The 13,325-nt window shown below is 46.1% G+C and overlaps 1 protein-coding gene across 8 annotated transcripts in view; it reads right to left on the bottom strand.

Moving 5' to 3' along the window:
- The window catches only part of GNAO1 (G protein subunit alpha o1), a 253,722-nt gene that overhangs the window by 61,918 nt on the left and 178,479 nt on the right, over window positions 1-13,325 (bottom strand). Inside the window, exon 5 of one of the 8 annotated variants that reach the window (XM_077830869.1) lies at window positions 12,825-12,867. The exons of the other annotated variants lie outside the window; for them this stretch is intronic. Within the exon in view, the coding sequence (XP_077686995.1) occupies window positions 12,825-12,867 (43 nt within the window). The remainder of the gene's footprint in view (window positions 1-12,824; window positions 12,868-13,325) is intronic. 8 annotated transcript variants of the gene reach the window in all.

Genomic DNA, 13,325 nt, shown 5'->3' on the forward strand with positions numbered 1-13,325 from the left:
GGAGAGGGTGTTTACTTGAACTCAGAACACGCTCGTATTAAACTTGCTTAGAGATTTTACAGACGTCTTTTTGACTCCATAAACTGGCGAGCGTAGGTTTAAACAGAAGGGGAATAACAGGGGTAAACGGATCCGGGTTGGAGTGACTGAATGCAGAACATTTCCCATTTTGATTCACTAAATCCCAGTAAATGTCACCATTGCTGTTATTTACTCTGATTGATCAAGGCTGTCACTTAACCTATCTCAGAGGTGCACACCATCTTTCCTCCACTAGCTGGTTGTACTCAAAGCCACATCTCATAAAATTTCAGTAAAGCCAGGCTGTGTGTGTGGGGTGGAACACCCCCCCCCAGCAGAATTAAGTTTTATTAGCAATGCAATAAAAATCAAAAAGTTTCCAGCAAGCTGTAATAAGCCAGGGTACAATGTGAAAAGAATAATGACTGAACTCCTTAACACTGGCCAGGAACTGGGGATGGGCCAACTGGTTTCATAAAAATAAGGACTAAGCCAAACTGGCACCAAAGTCCGAGTATGATGCGCCTGGGTGTGTTGCCTTTGGGAACTTCAACCTGGAGCTTCTGGATATAAAAATGGGAGGCTCTGTTGCTTGAGCTAAGGAATAAGGTTCACTAACCATGGAGGCACTAGCAACCTCGTAAATCTGTGTATGTGATCTAGCCACTAGAGGGAGGCAAAGAACACCACTGTGTTCGAGGGGGTTTCACAAACTTCATGAGTTGAGGTTAGAAAAAGTTGATTTAACATTTTAAATGGCTGCATATCTGATTTCAGGCAGCATCGGAAGCAGAAGCACAGCGGTATCGCACACAGAGCTAGTGTTTTCATGGTATTTCCAGCTTGCATGAAACCTGGAAACAAGGCAAGCCTTGCCAGAAAGCCCATTCTAATGGTATTCCCACCCCACATTCAAGACCCAAGAGTGTGTCTGGGCGCCAGCGAAGCATTGAAACGTTTGGCCCATTAGCAGAACTAAACTGAACATTTTGAAATTTGTGGATGGAGCATTTAGGGTTGGGGGAGTTGCAGCAACGTGCCCCAATTCTTCTCCAGTCTGTGTCCTCCTTATCCATGCTTCCTTCTGCCTTTGTAACATTTTCTGTTGGCCTCCCACTGCTGAGGGACACTTGAATTTATGACTGCACAATCTGAGACCCAGGTAAAACACCTGATTTGTAACAAGTGCTTAGCACCTGTTTTCTTAAAGGCAGGCCTGTTTAAAGTGTCTCCAGCAGGGCACCCCAAAATTTATAGTCACTTTTGAAAATTTAGGCCTACATTCTGGTAGCCCTTTTGTTTGGAAAGCACCTGATTTCAATCTCAATCATACTGATGTCCATTAGGAATAACTCTGCTGAAATCAATGGTGTTATACCGGGGTAAAACTCAAGATGCTCGCCAGACTAATTCACATCACACAGCAGAACGAAGCCTAACAACAACATTCAACTAGAGTAAAGCAGCTGTCTATAATGCCATGCTAACCACCTTGTGTCTTATTTGTATAAAACTGTTCACAAGAAGTGCAGACTATGTAGGTGCCAAGGGAAAGTCCTTCTGTCTCTGGTGACAGCAGAGGGTATCATCATCATTTTATAGACCAAACATGAAACAACGGCTACAGCGATGTGCAGATATCTTCCTCTGAGGCTGTGCCATATGCCTGACAGAGCAATAAGAGCCTTATTCCCTTGCTGATTTTCATATTCCACAGGAGATAAGACAATTCCACTACTTCTGGTTCTGTCTTTTTCTCCCAGCAACTTTTGTATTTTTAGTATTCACTCCATAATTTCTATGTTGAAGCCTGTTTATTGTACACCACTACATACAATGCTCATTGCTTTACACTTAGGGAAATAATGAAAAGCAATAATATTACATATTCATAGATTCCAAGGCCAGAAAGAACCATTGTGATCATCTAGTCTGACCTATGTAACACAGGCCAGAGAATTTCCCCAAAATAATTCCTAGAGCGGAGCTTTTTGAAAAACCTCCAATCTTAATTTTAAAATTGTTAATGTTGGAGAATTCACCATAACCCTTGGTAAATTGTTCCCATAGTCAATAACCATCACTGTTAAAAATACATGCCTTATTTCCAGATTGAGTCTGCCTAGCTTCAACTTCTGGCCAGAGGACAGTGTTATATCCTTGTCTACTAGATTGAAGAGCTCATGATCAAATATTTTTTCCCCATGTAGATACTTCTAGACTGTGATTAAGTCATCCCTTACACTTCTGTTTAAGCTAAACGATTAGAGTTGTTATAGCTCTAAAGGATTCCAAAGCACTATGTAATATGAGAGAACGGCTTCCCTCATTACTAAAGTGCAGCCACCTCTGGCAACAGCAGTTTAACAACAGACTGCAATGCAATAGGAAGTGAATTACATACATTTTGGCTGGGACACCAAGAGTTAACACACTTTTTCTTGGTTACAAGCGGCAAGGAGTTCAGAAAGATGTCGTATCTGGCGGACAAATGTTGTATGCAGCAGATTTAATATTTCCAAACATGGAATTATGGAAGGTGTTGTTCAGTATGAGAAATGGCTATTCACGCTATTCCTCTGCATCTCTGATCCAAAAATGTGGTATTTTTTTTCTTAAAAGTATGTTGTGAGCTATTAGTTACAGGTCTGAAATACTGTCATAACTACCATCATTTCTTGTTGGCCAATAGAATTACAATACCTGCCAGGGCTGTCACCAGCAGAGTATGCACGATGATCTTTCTGAGACTGGCAGAGTGTAGAAAGGGTAGATGGGATGTGATGAGTGTGAGCTAACAGCTGGACTGCTTGTTTGCATGACACATAGAGACATTTCCTTGCTCATTTTAGATATCATTATACTCTGGATTGTTTAAATCCATTCTTCTCACTTCAAGGCAGTAGATGAGAGGTGGATACTTCAGAATGTCCTAAATATGTGAAGCAAAGATTCACTTCAGCATTTTTAATCAGATGCAGATAGTCCAGAAGAACATTACCACTTAGAGGGTGACATGCTTAATACAGTATTGGAAGGTGCTCAGATACTCCGGTGATGAGGGTGGCATAAAAACCTATATAGCGCAGAGAATGAGACCCTGGTAATGTGGTTCTGCTACACTCCCTCCTCCTCCGTATGATGTGGTTTTAGAATTCTTATATGCAAGATAAGCAAGTGTCCATTAAATTAAATAGCTTTGAAGTGTTCATATTGGAGGAAGCGTTAAGGAATTATATGGCTTCCCATCCTGGGAGAACAGGAGGGGAATCTGGATATTATATACCTCGGGAAAATAAACCACTGTCTTGCATTCACATAGCACCTTGCAATCCAAAGGGTCACAAAGCATTTTACAAATTACATGCACACACTGTTTAACTGTGAAGGAACTTCCTGACCACTGAAATGCAGCTAATTCTGGGGTGGATCATGGCAGCTATTTAACAGTGCACAACACTTCTACACAAAAGTTTAGGGCTTGACAGAGAATAGCAGATCCGTTTGAAATGGAGGTGGAATTTAGGCCAGTAATTTATAAAATATAATTGCCAAAACTAGAAAATAGGACACCAGCATGAAAATCCACCAATTTTGCAAACAGTAGGATGGTTCTTTATCTTGTTGTAAAGATCACAACATCTTCAGCACCACAGTATCTCTAGCAGCATGTTGGGGTTTGGTTCACTACGACTCAAGGGAAGAATCCCACCTATACTGATTCCTGAATGCCACTTGCTGCAGAATCTGTGTTCCCTTTGGGGGAATATACCAGGCCCCAGACTTCCCAGTTTGAATGATCTGAAAAGATCACAGCTGTAGGGGCAATGCTGGGTGGGGTGGGGTGGGGGTGGTATATAATAGTTATGGGAAAGGATGTAAGGAGAATGGCTGATGATCAGCTATATGGAGAGAAATAATGGTTCTAACTGAAGGCCAACAAAGATCTTGGTAGTTGTCAGAAGTTGGATCTAGGTTCAGTATTTAAAGGAAGACAACTGCTTCTAGCCTGTACAGTTCTCATTCTTTTAGCCTTCTTAAGAACTCCCATGTTAATGATCTACCAGGCAATTGCTTATGGATGATGGACAGGGATAACATTGATTTTGATACGAGACCTTCTTTATCCTATAGGAAAAAGGGGCACTGTCTTTTGAAGAGAAAAGAAAATGTCACCTAGAGAGGCAGTATTCAGAATACAAAGCAACTGGATATTTAGAGAGAGACTGACATTTTTTACATCTGTGGCTAAATGCCGCTCATGTATGATGATTTATAGGGCACTGTCTTCCCGCTGAGAAGCCATGCAGTGCTGGAACCTAGTAATTAGTTTAATGCTCAGAGCTGGATGCTGAAAGGTGGGTACTAATATCTACTCTACAATTAATGTAACAGATTTGTCACTGCACAGCACGGCTCTGGACAAAGTCTGTGGGTTGCTGTGGACTGCCCCTGGGAAGGTTTCATTAGCATGATCAGAAGTACTTTCCCGGTTTTTTAATCCCGCTTCTGCCTGGAGATGAGGGGTGATGGTAGTCTTCTCAGGGGACAGCATGGATAGAAAAGGGAGTGCTTTTTCCTTCACCCTTGCTAAATTTCAGCTCCCTACAGGAAACCATCTCTACCTCCCTCCTCTAGACTGTGTAAACCCCCCATTCCTCCCTGAGTATCTATAGTGCCCATCACTGAAATATCTACAGCAGTAGATTTGTGGTGAAGCCTCTTATGACTTCAAAGAGGTCTCTGGCTCATCCCAAGCCAAACTGACTATTTCCTTTTGGTGACTGGCCTGAGGTGATGTCACTTCTTGCAGATATTAACTCAACATACCAGTGACCAACAAGACAAAGAATGATTGCGTGGAATTTGTTTTGTCCCCTGAGCTTGGTGCTGTTGCCTGGAATGAATTCTAATTTTGATCTAGACTCAGCATATAAACTCCTCTGGTCCTCCTAGTCCTGCACTCCCTATTCACAACACTTATGGCTACACAGAAGAGCTGACATTGAGGCATCTTAGCTATTACAGCTGATGAGATTTAGCATTAAATTGTATTAAAGGGAAGCTACAAGTTAAAACTATTAATGGGTTCAAAAAGAATTAGATAAATTGATGGAGGATAGGTAAATCAATGGCTATTAGCCAAGATCATCAAGGATGCAACCCCATGCTCGGTGTCCCTAAACCTCTGATTGCCAGAAGCTGGGACTAGATGACAGGGGAAGATGACACTGTAATTGCCCTGTTCTGTTCATTCCCTCTGAAGCACCTGGCACCGGCTGCTAGCAGAAGACAGGACAGTGGGCTAGAGAGACCCCATATGGCCATTCAAGTGCAATTAAGTAAAATCTTTAAGGACCAATTTTTCAAAGAAGGGCTCATTTTAGTCTCCATTTGTGCACACGCAACTATGTTCATGCAGCTTTTGAGCATTACCACTTTGGCACATCGGAGGCACAATTTACACATGCCTGCCCCCAGATCTGTAGGAGCAAGGGCAATTCGGGGTGTGTAAAGTCTAAAAGGAGGGGCCATGGCTGAAGACTTTGGTCCCTAAAAGCTTTTTAGGTCCCTGGGTGAGTACCTGAATAACCAAAGTAATCTCTCCTTACTCCTCCTCTGGTGGGAGCAGGGATTAGCACACACAGAGAAATCCACCTACCCCCCCCCCCCACTGAGTTACCTCACACCTGTGTCATTCAAAGAGAGACGTGACCGGGTTAGTGTATGGTGTTATGGCATGGAGGTCGCTCCAGTTTACCCTTTGTGGTCAGGCGTGGCACTGCAGGTGACCCCCTACCACAAGTTCCCCTCACCTGGAGTATAAACAAGTTCAAGACTGCCTTTCTAGTATTAAAGAGTGCTCTCTTCGGAGGGTCTCAGTGATGGAGCTGCCTACAGGAGACTTGAAGCCTAGACTTGCTAAATGAGCTAATCAGAGACACTGGCTGTGGGGAGGGAGCCTCAAGCAGCTGGTTCCTTATAAGAGAGCTGAAGCAGTTGTTGCAGGGAGTCAGCTCCGAGCAGGACAGCTGCAAGCCAAACCCCAGGGCGGGTCGCCCCCCTAAGAACTCATCAAACAAGGACTCAGCGAGGGACCCTTTCGCTCCGCCAGCCTCTGAGGTAAAAGCTATGCCGCGGGGCCTGATTTTTGGGACTTGGCGTTTTACCTTTGCGTCGACCCAGACGCCAGTAAGGGTGGTGATTGGACAAGCAAGCGTGTGGAGTATCTGTAAAAGGGCCTGGAAGAGGGAGAATGAAGAGCAGTGCAGAGGCACCCTGGCCACAAGAGGGCGCACGGGGGCCAACTCATGTAAATCTCACTTAGCTAAGAGGAAAGGTCAACACGAAAACGTAAACGAAAGCTTCAGATGGCTATTCCACCGGGAACGCTCTGCCCTTGGGTTAATCAGTCTCATGTCTCTCCCCTTGAGCACCCTAAGGCTGAATTCCCTGGCCGGAGCTTGGGTCGCCGCTGGGCGCGTGGCCAGATGACAGTCTTTCCCTCCCCAGTGCATTGCTCTCTGCTGAGCCGGGAGGTCCCATGCCCAGTTCATGCTCCAAACCCTTTATTAGGCTCAGGTGCTCCTTATCTAATTAACTGTCACCCTGCTGCCTAGGCAACTAGCCACAGGTGGGTTAACTAGCCACAGGTGGATCTGGCTTGGCTCATTCTCCTCAGTGAAACCTGTCACATGCAGTGGCGGATTACTGCACAGGCCAACGGGGCGCGTGCAGTGATGAGCTGCCAAAATCTTAACAACGGGTTCCCTCCTCACCCCACGAGGGGGTCGTTGCCCACCCCCCGGGACTCCTGCCCCATCCACCCCCCTCCCCTGTCCCCTGACTGCCCCCAGAACTGGGCAGGAGGGTCTCGTGGGCCACCATAGTGGGTGCCCACCCCTAAGAGCCAGAGGCACCTGTTGGGGGGGGGCGAGGTGGGGAGTCCTGGAGGTGCTTACCTGGGGCAGCTCCCAGGAAGCATCCAGCAGGTCCCTCTGGCTCCTAGGGGCTGGGGAGCGTAGCTAGGGGAGGAGCAGGGGGAGCGGCCGCTCCCCCCACTGATCACATCAAAAGTGGCACCGTAGGCGCTGACTCCCTGGGTGCTCCGGGGCTGGAGCACCCACGGGGAGAATTTGGTGGGTGCAGAGCACCCACAGGCAGCTCCCTGCCCCGCCCCAGCCCCACCCCGCGCCCGGACCCAGATCACCACACCTCCGCTCCGCCTCCTCCCCTGAACGTGCTGCCCCACTCTGCTTCTCCGCCCCCTCCCCCGGCTTCCCGCGAACCAGCTGTTCGGCGGGAAGCCTGGGAGGGCTGAGAAGCAGGCAGAGGCTTCCCGCTCAGGCCGAGGGAGGCGGACGTGAGCTGGGGAGGGTAACAGTTCCCCTGCGCGCCCTCCCCGCCCCCCCGGGTTACCTGCTGCAGCACGAGTGACCCTCCTCGCGCCCCCTCCCCCCAGCTCACCTCCGCCTCCCTGGGCCTGAGTGCGAAGCTGCCGCCCGCTTCTCAGCCCGCCCCAGCTTCCCGCGTGAACAGCTGATTCGCGGGAAGCCTGGGGGGGGCGGAGAAGCAGACCGGGGCGGCGCGTTCAGGGGAGGAGGCGGAGGTGAGCTGGGGCCGGGAGTGGGGCGGGGAGCTGCCAGTGGGTGCTCTGCACCCACCAAATTTTCCCCTTGGGTGCTCCAGGGCTGGAGCACCCATGGAGTCAGCACCTAAGGTGCCACTTTTGGGAGGTTAAATTTAGAAGCCCTTTTGGAACCGGTTCTAAAAGGGCTTCTAAATTTAACAACCTGTGAACCGGCTCTAGCTCACCACTGGGCGCGTGCCCAGGTGGGTGTGATTCCCAGCTTCTGCAGAGATAAAGCTAAAAACAGTAGTGTAGCAGGGCTAGGACAGGCCGTGGTGAGCGGCACTATGGCTTAGCTGAGCTGAGCAACCCACCTGAAACCTGTGGCTATATACTCCGCATGGCTACCAATGAATCACCAGCTCTCCATCTAGTTTTGTTAACATAACCATGAACAATCCCAGAGAAGCGATGATGTAAGCCCCGGACATGTTCGCAGCATGTATGGATGCTGTGGGCCACGTTGTCACTCAGGCCTGGATCCTCAGAGGTACGTAGGTGCCTTATTCCCACTAATTTCCATAGCAGCTAGGTGCCTTAAGCTACCTGTGAGGATGTGGGCTCTAGTGGCTCCCATTGTGACACTTAGGGCCAGCTCAGTAACCAACATGCCCCCCAGGTACTGAGCTCTGTTGGGTACGTGGGCACGTATTGTGGGGCCTCATTCGGAGCTCAGCTCTTCTGAAAACCTGGCACTGGCCTGTCTTTAACACATTATTATTCCAGCGGCAACCCTTTAAAAAAGGCTATCTGGGCCTCAGCAGAAGTAATTCCACCTCTGTTTTCACTTTTCCCTCTGGACATCCTTCACCTCCTAACATGATTTGTTTGCTTTCATAAAAAAATTGGAAGTCTAACAATTACAGGTAAACTCCTCAGAAGCGTCTAAGTCATGGCAGTGCTTTTTGAAAGCGTGGCCCTGTATTTCTTCAAACAATCAGAAAAGGGCATACTGTACAATGTGAAGCCCTTTGGCCTCACTGTTTTGAAATGCCTAATTTCTAGGATAAGCAAAATGGATTCACTTTTCCCTGAACTCTTCATGAATGGCCCAGGAAGAACAGCCCAGGGAATGGAACTTCTTTGTGCAGAACACAAGCGGGTTGCAGCACTTGTGCCATGTGCTATGCACACTAACTAAATGAAAAACATGTCACACAGCTGGCTTGGGGTGTGCAATGCCTCCATTCAAAGATATGTCAGTAGCTAGCTGTGATCATGTCACAGCCAAAAAGTAGTTGTGCGATATGCTTTTCATTTCATGCGTGCAATATACCACCAAATCTGTAACCCTTGCTTTTGAAACCTACCCTTGGCTCCTGAGTAAACGTGAACTTATAAAGGTTCCAATACAGGAGATGCACGACTCTAAGCAATAGGCAAACGTCGTCTTTGAGTAACCCAGCATGGAACAATCTTTCCACCTATCTCTTGTGATCCTGCTTTTTAACACAGATATAAATATGTGTCAGATCATTTTAGCCCTGGTCAAGGTGAGATCCTGCATAAACTCAGATTGGAGTGTAATGAAAGAGGCTAGGGAACTACAGCTAAAACAAAGCATTTTGAACCCACAATATGTGCTTAAGCATAGTCGCCATAAACTAGCTTTTGCCTGAACGCTGAGGAAGTTTTTGAGCACCATAGTGCTGTAAACCTCTCCCAGAACCGAGACCCAAATACATGTTACAGGCTGGAAATAATTCAGAGAGATTTGTGCATGGGCCTCAATGACAGTAGAAATTAAACCCTGATGAGCAGGGATAAGCAAGCTGCCCCTTAACATAGCTCAGGCACTTCACACACTAGCTTGCATTTGCTTATTTGCTGCTTTTATTTTTACACTGCTGGAGAAACAATCACCCTCATTGTCACATTTCATGTTTTGCAAGACAGATAAAAACTTTTCCCAATCCCTTGGTGGGGTGAGAGTTGGATGGGTAAGAAAGAGGCGAGGGAGGAGGAGGAGGAAATCCTGTGGGTTTTAGTCAATCTGTTCTACAGTCAGTCTGTCTCATCTCTGACACCCATAAAGCCTGATTTTTCTGTCTGCTGAGTGCTGTGCAAATAATGTTAACTCCCAAGCTTCTGAACGTCTATTCTATCAAAGTCGCTTCTAAAGGCTTTGGAATCAGATCAGTGCCCATCCTTCCTCCAACAGGCTCGGAATGAGAAGATAGATTCCGTGTCTGAGGGTATGCCTTCACGGCGGGGTTCACTCCGTCTCTTACTCAGCTATTGCTTCTAGTCCCCCTCCTGCACACACACTAAACCTCACCTGAGTTTAGTGGAGCTTTAGCCCAACCTAGCTGCCTTGTCTGGGACCGTAGGCTAAAGCCTGAGTAAGAATTTCACTGGGATAGTATCCTACTCCCTTAGCAAACAGAACACAGGCTGGATCACTCGAGTGTTGATAGTCCTCTAATGCCTTCCCACAATTCCCTCATGTGCCCAGGGCAAGCCAGTTCTCCAACAATTCACTGGGACAGAATCACAGAGCGGCTCAACTTATTGCAGCACAAAAAAACATGGGATGTGTCCCCAGAAGTCCTAGGGACATCCATAGGGGAGTGCAGCACCCGTGAGGACGCAGGCCTGGCTTTGCAGTGTGACTACTCGCTCCCAGGCTAGGCTAACCTGGGAGCTCAGACCTAGCGGCTGATCACCCAGAGTTAACGCTGCAGTGAAGACATACCCTTAGGGGCCTTGCCCTTTTTCTTTTCAACTGGTATCTCAGTGTGCTGTGGAGAGCACCTCCCCCTTCATTCTAATCCCTTTTCTACTGTTGTGTCTTCCATAAGAATCATACAGATCAGAAATGGAAAAAGATCTACTCCCCCTGACTCACCCCCTGCAGTCAGTGTAGGATTGTTCCCTATAGTATATTCTCCACTGCTTCGTCCAGTCTAATTGTAAATAACTCAAGCAATGCGGAATCCATTGCTTCTCATGACAGGCATTTGGAATTGGATTGCAGGAGAATCACACAATTATTGACACATAGTGTTCCATATAACCACACTTGTCTAAGGCAAGGCACAAACGGATTTCAACTTCAATATTAGGTAATGGGACAGTCCATAAAATAAGACAGACAGACAGATGTTGTTTTTATAGCAGCTGACGAAGGAGAGGCAGAAGTAGGTAATGGGCCCTTTGTGTTTGGATATCTTTGATGCCACTCTATGTATTTTATTATTTATCCTTCTGGCACACAAATAGTATCAGAATTTCAGACACAAAAGGCCTGTAAGCTACTGTAATTGTGTTTGTCCTACACCCTTATAACCATGTCATTATGTAGCTGTAGGAGATCAAGCCAACAATGATCTGAAAAGGAACTCAGAGTTTATTTTACCCTGAGTGAATGAGGAAGACTCTTTTGCTGTAACAGGGATGCACCAGAGCAGATTTACACAAGTAATGGAAGGTTTCAGAGTAGCAGCCGTGTTAGTCTGTATTCACAAAAAGAAAAGGAGGACTTGTGGCACCTTAGAGACTAACTAATTTAGTTGAGCATAAGCTTTCGTGAGCTACAGCTTACTTCATCGGATGCATTCAATGGAAAATACAGTGAGATTTATATACACACAGAACATGAAAAAATGGGTGTTTATCATGCACACTGTAAAGAGAGTGATCACTTAAGACAAGCTATTACCAGCAGGAGAGTGGGGGGGGAGGGAGGGAGGGGAGAAAACCCGTAATGGTTTAACACAAAGAAAGATGTGTGTGCATTTTGATAGGCGGGGCTTACCCAGGCACCATCTTGCTGGAGGAGAGATTTGAGTAAAGAAGAGGCCTCGTGCTGTCACAAGGACAGCATGGTCAGAGGCAACGGTGGCTGGTGAGCTTTGGGTCAGGTGGGATATAGCAGAAGAAAAAAAGCTTGGTGCCCTGTGTAACCTACCTTGGCCCTGGAGTCCCTGCCAGATGCACTGGGGCACGTAAAACCTGGTCCCTGCAGTCTTTGCCTGGAGTGAAGGGGTGTAAATTGTAGAGGGCTCTAAAGTTTCACCCAGCTCTACATTAATGCAAGCTAAGTACCTTTGAGAGTGGGCCAGCAAGGTCTATATGGGGCCTTAAGAGCTCACTACAGTCCCAGCCGCCTGTGGTTTGGGCGGTGAATTAAGGGCCACAACCCCACTGAAAATCACTACGTCTTTACCTTCTGCCACTGGTCAGAGGGAGGGGACCATTCCCTGAACAACAGTAGCTGTGGGTAATCTAAATCTTACAGCAGCAACAGTAAGTCCCCCACTAAAAGGGACTTCATGGTCTGTTTAAGTTGAAGTTAAGGTACCTAATGTAATTGGAGCAGCAAAAGATGTGCTCACGTATTAGGCAACTATATATGGTTATCTTAAAATGATCCAAATTCTGGGTATAAAGTGGACCCCATTAAACTATTAACATTTACCATTAGCTACCATACCATGGCATCTAAGATTCCACAGTAAGGCCATAGGCACATTACAAATACTGACTATGCAGACAGATACAGTATTTAGAGGAAATAAATGCAATATCTCAGTCACTCTGGTGGTAACTGTTGGTGGATGTTGTCTTTTTAATGGCATCCACTGCAGTTGTTAAAATTTTCATTCCTTGCACTCTTGCTTTCATGTCCATTCTAATTTTAATCCTCCTCTGCCACTCCCGGCCCTTCACTTCTTCCTAGGAGCGTATCATCTGATCTCCATTTAATTCAGTTGCCAGGCCAATAACGTCCTACAGACGTTGTATTGCACAGCCAGAGAACACTGATGAAATGAATAACCGGGCATAGGCTCAATAAGTTATTGATTTTCCTTAAAAAATAATGTGTGCTCATTTTTCCATAATGCTCTCCTCTGGTTTGGAAATAATTTCAAGTGCTGGTAGGTGACCACTTATCATCTTGTAATCTTTTTTACCATGTTTGTGCAGGAAGGAGCAAAAAGGTACTTAGAATTTTTTCTGATTGACGAATCCAAATCAAACCCTAAATGAACTGCTGACGGTATCATTCAGACATGGCAAGAAATTCCTTCTGAGATCTGGTTGGTTAATGGTATAACATGGAAGCTAATGGACTGGCAGTAGCATAGCAAAGTGGATGGGATCCATGTTGTGATTTGAAGGACATGACTGCTGAAATACTTTTAGCAGGGTTGGAATCTTGTCTATCGGCCTATGGGACCTATATGGTCTTCGTCATCATAGCAAGCGAGTGCCTCACTATCTTTAAGTTCATAGACTATAAAGGCAGAAATGACCTCTTGATCACCTAGTCTAGCCTCCTGCATAACACAGGACAGAGAACTTCCCAGCAGTAATTAATTAATTCCTGTTTGAGCTAGAACTTTTAGAAGAACATCCAATCTTGATTTCAACATTGCCAGCAATGGAGAATCCATCACAACCTTTGGTAAGTTGTTTCAATAGTTAATTACCCTCACTGTTAAACATTTGTGCCTTATTTCCAGTGTGAATTTGTCTAGCTTCAACTTCCAATCACTGGAGCTTGTCGCAGCTTTGTTTTGTTTGTTTGTCATGCGGGTACTTTATAACCTGCAATAAAATCTCCCCTTTGTAAGGCTAAATAGATTGAGCTCCTTGAGTCTCTTGCTATAAGGCTTCTGTCTGAAATGGACTCATCATTGTATTTAAATATAATGGGCTCGATTCTCCT

Source organism: Eretmochelys imbricata, chromosome 12, assembly GCF_965152235.1.
Source record: "Eretmochelys imbricata isolate rEreImb1 chromosome 12, rEreImb1.hap1, whole genome shotgun sequence".
NCBI classification, from domain to species: domain Eukaryota; kingdom Metazoa; phylum Chordata; order Testudines; family Cheloniidae; genus Eretmochelys; species Eretmochelys imbricata.